Here is a 7,917-nt window from a genome sequence, read left to right on the forward strand (position 1 = left end):
TGATATAAAAGACACATTACACATCAAGCGGACATTAGTTTAGTGAAGAACTAGCTGGGCCACTAAGTGAAAAGGTTTCCTCCTGGTTCTTTTCCTGGGAGCCAAACCAACGACTCTAACAAACTTGTAACTATCACATGCACGATCATAACAGAAGACGAAAGCCAAAAATCTCTGGTAACATTTTAAAAGCTTTCTGACCCTGATGAAAAACAACCTGGATTGTGTGTTTGGAAACACAGTTTTAATATTTTCTGATCAGACCAAACAAAAAAAGGAGTCATGATCAGACAGGTTGTAAACAAACCTCCAGGTAAAATTATGACCTGAAGTGTCTTTAGCAAACATCCATCACAGTTTAATGACCCACTTCATGCTTCAGTCTTGACCTACTGCTCTTCTTGTAGTGGATGTGCTCACCTTTACCAACATTTCAGATTTGCTTATAGTACGTAATCTCTCCTTTACCTCCATATGAAGGGATTTCTTTAGTCTGGATTATCTGATTCGACTGCTCCTGTCTCTTCCTCCGTTCAGCTTCTCTGTAAGATGGTGACACACGTGATGATGGACTGGGCGTGTTGCTGTTGGCAGTTGAGAGATGAAATCATGTTTAGGGATTCGAATGGTTCTTGTCTTTCACTCCATTTTTCTCTTTTTAACTCAGTCCACAGCCATGTTAGCCGGCATTGGCCCAGGTTGGTACCAGACAAAACGTCCTGATTGCCAGTCACCGCCTGCTCTTAAAGCTCCATATATTCCTCTTCTCCTGTTTTTGATACGAAGTGTTGATCCATATGAAGCAGATTTCAGGTAAAACACTTGGAGAAACCAAATCCTGCCATGTTGGATGGTGGGTCCAGGTGGGCGGGGCTTAGGGCATGGCTAAGGGCAGTGCATTTCTCTGTGGCCTGAGGCTTTGATACTTTCACAGTATTAATACAGAACCTAGACCTGCTTTATAATCAGACACATGGACATCGACCTTTATACTATATGGACCTTAAAAGATTATTTTAAGCATGTTTTATATTTACTAGGATCAGGACTTCATCATGTGGAAACCAAAACGACTGATTGTGATGTTGTCCTCTCTCTTCCAACACACTGTAGAGTTTACAGTCTGTTGCTTTCATCTCTCCATCCATCATCTCATCTGAATTTCTAATTTTTCCCTCAGTGTCTTTCCCTCTTCCATGTGGATTGCAGATTCATCAGCAGGACAAACTCTTTTTGATGAATGTCTGCTTCTGTTTTGGTGCATGAACATATGAGAATTCATGTTGCTGCAGGATTTTGGCAGTTCCCTGATGCAACAGTAATCAGAGCTGATGTATGACCCAGCGTGTCATCTCTCTGTTTACTTAGTTATTCAATATCCGCTCCTTCCTGACTCTAAAATAACAAGACTATAAAATCTGTGTATGTTGGTGTGAACAGTTGTTGTGTGGTTCATGCAGTCTTTATAAGTTCCACCAAGTCTTTGGACCTGTCCACAGCTTTAGTAAAGCTGTTCTCAGATTATCACCAAAAGAAATGGCAGTCAAAGCACCCAACTTGTACTTGGCCTTGAAGTTTAGTCTCTCATTTTCCTGCTTTCAGCCCAGCATCTGTGTTGTCACATTTCCTGCCTCTTTGAACCCAAACACCTTTCATCCCACAAGTTAACACACATGATTTCTGTATTCAAGCGACTTCCTACACGTGGTGAAACTCCTGCTTTCTAAAGCAAGCCTCGCTGTTAACTTCAGCGGCCGTGCACATGCATACGTGCATGCGTGCCACATCCCTGCACAATTAACGCTGATTCCTCCACAGCGGCATTAGTGACTTAACGGCAGTGACAAAAAAAAAAAAAAAAAACCCTCCAGGCCTCAGATAACCCTGAGCCACCTCCCGGAGCCGGTCTTTTTGGTCTGGGATGCTGGGTAGCCTGGCTCAAAGCTCCCCTCGCGGCCGGCTCAAAGCCCACCGTCGATCCTCCACCTTGCTGATGTCCATTTTGCTTAAATCGGTAGAACTGCACTTGCAAGCGAAGTCCCAATATGCAAAGGCACAATGAAAACCCTGACTTCAAAAATTTATGTCTCAAGCCCTCGGCCGCAGACACTCCCCTTCCCCTGACAATGAATGGACCACAGCAGATCTACTTAACTGTGCCATTTCAATGCAGACTGCTTACCTCGGCGTTTGAGGGCCAGTTCCTGCTTATTTGATAAAAAAAAAAAAAAAAAAAAACCTCTCCTAATGACTTAGCGCACCTAAACTTAAAATACCTTGATATGATTTCCGTCCCTTCATCTCATACTCTTCTTTTCATCCTCGCCAGCAGATTTGATGCAGGGGAGGTGGAGTGGAGTGGGGGGGGGGGGGGGGCGTATTTCATGGCCAGTTCGGAGTGGAAGTTAAGCTCAGCAGCTGTGCAAGGTTTTCCTTCACATCTGACCGAGTTAAACTTACTGCCACCTGTTTTTCCCGCGGATAGGCACTTTATTCCGCAGATATATCACTCACATATCGGGGGGGGGGGGGGGTAGATGGGACTCTGGGGGGCGGCCGCTGCTGAAAAGGCCAAATGGGTCAGGTGCAGCGGTGTCCCGGTTTAAAGCCCTGCTCCCATGATGCTTATCACCGGTATCGACATTCTGCTCAACCTTCCGCCGTGATTTGTCCCGCCACCCCACCCCCCTTAAAAAAAAAAAGACATGTGTCCAGAATGGAGACGCACGCGGCGGAGCTTAATTATCCGTCGATCCGCGGGGATGAGTCGGGATGCAATTTGTGGTTAATTGCGAATGAAAACCCTGTAGACCACCACCGGGACTATCCAATCATACTTAACCCCGCGCGCAGCCATGGGGTGGCCTCCTCACAGCCTCGCGAAAATGCGGATTGATTTTTGGCAGAGGGGCGCATGGCCTTCAATCAATCAGTGATTGATAGATTCTGATGGTCTGTGTCTTCAGAGGTTTCCTCAGACCGGGTGATTGAGGGGGGGACACAATAAGCTCTTTGTAAGAAATCTGATCAAAGGAGCGTTTTCTTCTTTTAGTGCCACGTTTGAACTTGTTTCCTTTTCATAAGTTCATTTCAACCCAAATAAGAGTTCTATACTTAATTTGAGCTTCTAATCAACCGGATCACAGACGTTTAACCTGCTCAGTTTCTTTTCTTACCTCTGTATTCATTTTCAGTTTAGAATTTTGTCATATTTTCAACAGCTCTCTGTGTTAAGCCTTTTTCCTCCGGTGTATAATCAAAGTGACACCTGCCAGAGTTTTTCTTCCTTCTGTCTCCCAACATGATTGATCCTGATTTTATTTCAACCTCAGTAAGTTTCTGTCTTTGGGGCCAAATGAGGAAATTTGATGACATTTATTAGTCCAACATTATAGTGAAATCCAGCCTGGATTCATAATCAACTTTATCAACATGTTTCCTCGCATATTTAAATGAGAATACTTTTATATTTTAGAAATAGCCTATTTAACGTGTTTGATGCAGTGTGAGGTCACTGCAAACAGTCTGAAATAGACTGACTATAGTCAGTCCATAAAAGTGCAGCCTAGATATTTTCATTTACTGTGAATTAACAAGGTGGAGGTGAGTTTTCTTTTTCTGTGAAATCTGAACACGTGAACAGTCTCCTTACATAACGGAAGCCCGCTTTTCAAAAGTGTTTCTCTTTTCCGAGTAAACATTTTTTCTCTGAGAAACCACCGGAGCTCTCGTCTTACTCCGCGCTGCTCCGTGCAGTAGCATCTGCTCGGTCACTAGAGGGGGGGGTCTGCTGCACCTGTTCTCTCTCTCTCTCTCTCTGCGAGGCTCGATCCGCTTCTGCTTCGGCCCCGCTCGGCTCCTCTCGGAACGACCAGAGCGGAGTCTCTCTCTCTCTCTCTCTCTCTCTCTCTCGCTCTGTCTCTCCGCTATAGGAGAATGCAAATGCACCGCTGTGATCTCCTCCCATTGGCCCGTCACACCTCTGTGTGGGAGGGTCGGGGGCCACGCTGTCTTTATAAGTGCAGATTGCCAGCCAGTGCCTCAGTGACACTACGTGGTTGCACCGAGAAGCGCTTAGAAACAATCTGAAGGCCGCGAGAGAGAAAAAGCAACTGGAATTTATCACCTCTTGCATAATAACACACACAGTCAACACTTAAGGTCAACAGTGCGCCCCGGTGAGGGGGGGACAGGACCGAGGGGACCGAACCTGTAAGTAGACGCTGCTCGATTTAAATATCTGGACTGAACACAACAACAGGGAACCAGACTCTCCTGTCCCTCCAGGTAGGAGACCTACCTGCAACTGAAAGATTTCATCTCAGATTCATGTGAACTTTGAAAACTTCTGCACATGCCATTCCGTGTTTGGATTCCTGGGACTTTTGGCACACTTTTACGCACGCCTGCGCGGCGCCCTGTGACTGTCACACATACACACACACACACACACACACACACACACACACTGTCTGATGTGACTGTGTTAAAAACTTTAAATCCGGGCCATGCTGCAGTGACTTCAGTCCGCTGGCCGGGACTCTTCATGATCAAGTTGTAAACAGCAACAGAAGAAGAAGGATGCTTGGAAAATATTTATAACGCACCGAGCGGAGGAGACGCAGAGAATCTTTTTCGTGTTACTTGATCGAGCAGAAAACCGAGGACAGTAAATCACAAGGAGGCAAGTGGACTCCAGAGGTGAAGCGAGGACAAGACAGGTCGGTGTCTCCAAATTCACCGGGCTCGAGTTTCAGCCGCCCCGGGGGCTCCTGGTATTAAAGCGTGCATTTGACCTGGGATAAGTTGTCAACAAGAGCAGCGAGCGGAGGCAAACTGGCAGGTGTACAAGTTCATTTACATGCATACGTATATTCACGCCACTATATATAGAAGTTGTCTTAGGGACGAGCAGCCTTAATAAGTTTCTCCACCCACCCTCCGGCCCTGCAGCAGCCCCACACACCGGGCGTGTGCAAGTGTCTATATATACACCATACAGGCTTTTATTCCTCTCCGCAATCTGTATCCGAGAGGGCTGCCCGCCGTCGGTTTGGCTGTGAGGGCAGGAGTCGTCGCATGGACTGACATGGCCACCGACCTCGCCATGAGCGCAGAGCTGCCCAACAGCCCTCTGGCCATCGAGTACGTCAACGACTTTGACCTGATGAAGTTTGAGGTGAAGAAGGAGCCGCCGGAGGCCGACCGCTACTGCCACCGCCTCCCGTCCGGCTCCCTCTCCTCCACCCCGATCAGCACACCCTGCTCCTCCGTGCCTTCCTCGCCCAGCTTCTGCGCCCCGAGCCCGGGCGCACAGCCGAACCAGAGCCTCGCCAGCGGGGTCAACAGCAGCGGCAGCAGCAACAACAGCAGCGGCAACAACAATCACAGCAACGCGGGCAAGCCTCAGCTGGAGGACCTGTACTGGATCCCCAGCTACCAGCACCACATCAACCCCGAGGCGCTCAACCTGACCCCGGAGGACGCGGTGGAGGCCCTCATCGGCAACGCGCACCACCATCACCACCACCACCAGGCCTACGAGGGCTTCCGCGGGCAGCAGTACGTCGGGGAGGACCTGTCCACGGCCTCGGCGGCCCACCATCACCAGGCCCATCACCACCACCATCACCACCACCACGGCCACCACGCCCGCCTGGAGGACCGCTTCTCGGACGAGCAGCTGGTCAGCATGACGGTGCGGGAGCTGAACCGGCAGCTGCGGGGCTTCAGCAAGGAGGAGGTGATCCGCCTGAAGCAGAAGAGGCGCACCCTGAAGAACCGGGGCTACGCGCAGTCCTGCCGCTTCAAGCGCGTCCAGCAGAGGCACATGCTGGAGACCGAGAAGTGCACCCTGCAGAACCAGGTGGAGCAGCTGAAGCAGGACGTCGCGCGCCTTGTCAAGGAGCGGGATCTTTATAAAGAGAAGTACGAGAAGCTGGCCAGCCGGACCTACAATGCCGGTGGACCCGCGAACACGAGAGATCCGTCCGGGAAACAGGCCAACACCGAGTTCTTCATGTGAGAGACTGATGATTTGTAGCATAGACTGAATTACAACCCCCCGCCCGAACATCCTTGTTACATTAATTTATATTTTTCTGCGTTTGTATTTTGTTTACAGTTTTTCCCTCCACAGAAAAAAAGACTTTAAACACAACATCTTATCAGATGCGCACAACAATAATCCGTGTGCGCGTTTTAAGTCTTAAAGATGTTTTGGCTCAATTTGTGTACGTCTCCAACGAGCTGTCATGTAGTGATGTGGACACATGGGATCACTTAGCCTGTAGACTTTTCTCTGGTCAGAAGTCTTACTGAACCAACATGACTGTCTTAATTCAGAGAGAGATGATTTTGTCTTAAAACTTTTGGGGGGTAGAATGTTTTTTTTTTAAAGATTGGACTGAAATAGAAGCAGAAAAAGCAATACACCACCTCTCCTCTGACTGTAGGGAGTTCCACTGACTGTTTGTGTCAAAGAGAGGGGAGAAGCGACTTTTCAATATTGCAAGTCTATAGTTTCCTATCCCTATTTGCAACCCTGCATGCAGGACATGTATGGTAACCCCCCCTCCTCCCCCCTCCCCCTCCCCTCCCACTCCCCAAGTCATCTCCCAGAATCCTTCCACATGTATGGTAAGCATGGCCCACGGTCCTCTCCTCCTCTAACGCTCCTTCCTCCGCCATTAGTAAGGTCTGGGTTATGCAAAATAGCCACAAAATGTTCCCACCGTCCATAAACCCTCCACCCCCACCCCTCCACCCCCTGAGAGGTGCAAGGACTGCGGACTGAAATGCAAAACAATCTGCTATACTGCGAAAAAAAAAAAAAACAAACAAACAAAAAAACATGGATGCGTCTTTAACTGCTATTTTCAATCAATTTTTTCTATTGTTTTAAAAAGAAAAGAAAAACGAACAAAAAGAGATTAACTGAGCCAGATTTTAGACTTGTATTTATTTCCACCTGTACATAATGTGTAGAGAAAAAACGAAACAGTTAACTGTGTTATTTTAACCTTCTCTCTTTTTAAAGAAAACTGCTTTTTGTTGCTTGGATTATTCGAAAAATGTCTTAATACAAAAATGTTTGTATGTTACAGCATGCAAATTGTCTATGGTATCCTCCTCCTCCTCCTCCTACTGAACATGTGTAATGTCAAAGGCAAGCCTATACTGCACTAAGAAGAGATCAAACTGGACAAACCTTTTGTTTTCTAACTCGTAGGACCTTTGATCTGTTAAGAAACCTGGATGTAAATTTGATGAGGGAGAATCCTCGTTTATTAGATGGACAAGGACTGCATTCGCTGCTAAAACTCTATGCACCAACCTGATGATTAAAAAGACTTAAGTTTAATGATTCTTTTTTTTTTTTTTTTGTTATTTACTTTAAATATTTGTAGAAATTTCTGGGGCCTGCGGGTTTACTCTGCAGCCCGGTGTCTTAACAAGATCTTGTGTCTGATATGGAGGATGCTTGATTGTTTTTTTGAAAAAAGAGAGCTCACATGCTCTTGGAGTAACTCGATGCATTATTCTGTCAACAAGAAATCCCTGGTTCGTGTGTTTTCTGCTGCCTAGATATATGTGCAATATTGTGCAGAAGTGTCCGATGCTCAGCCTTCATGCCGAGGCTACCTGTTGGATGGCGAAACGTGCAGGAACAGAGACATGGAAATACTCAATGTAGATCAAAACGCACCGAGAAAAACCAACCAGGAAAGGATGCTAAATACATTTGAGATTATTATTATTATTATTATTATTATTATTATTATTAATCGTTTCATGTGATCAAAAATTAAACTTAATTCTTGCGGCCAATAAAAAAATATATTTTTAAAAATGTAGGCGAACAACAGGTTCTGTTTCTCTGTCTTAATTTCAGTTTCCTGGTTTAATAAAACCTCA

General features: G+C 46.6%; 1 protein-coding gene across 1 annotated transcript in view; it reads left to right on the plus strand.

The window, feature by feature from the left end:
• Window positions 1-4,067: 4,067 nt before the first annotated feature.
• The window catches only part of mafaa (MAF bZIP transcription factor Aa), a 4,111-nt gene continuing 261 nt past the window's right edge, over window positions 4,068-7,917 (plus strand). The window contains exon 1 of the mRNA XM_056379610.1: window positions 4,068-7,917. This exon is cut by the window's right edge and continues 261 nt beyond it. Within this exon, the coding sequence (XP_056235585.1) occupies window positions 5,090-6,025 (936 nt within the window). The 5' untranslated portion in view covers window positions 4,068-5,089 and the 3' untranslated portion in view covers window positions 6,026-7,917.

The sequence above is a fragment of the Seriola aureovittata genome, chromosome 6 (assembly GCF_021018895.1).
Source record: "Seriola aureovittata isolate HTS-2021-v1 ecotype China chromosome 6, ASM2101889v1, whole genome shotgun sequence".
Lineage (NCBI taxonomy): Eukaryota > Metazoa > Chordata > Actinopteri > Carangiformes > Carangidae > Seriola > Seriola aureovittata.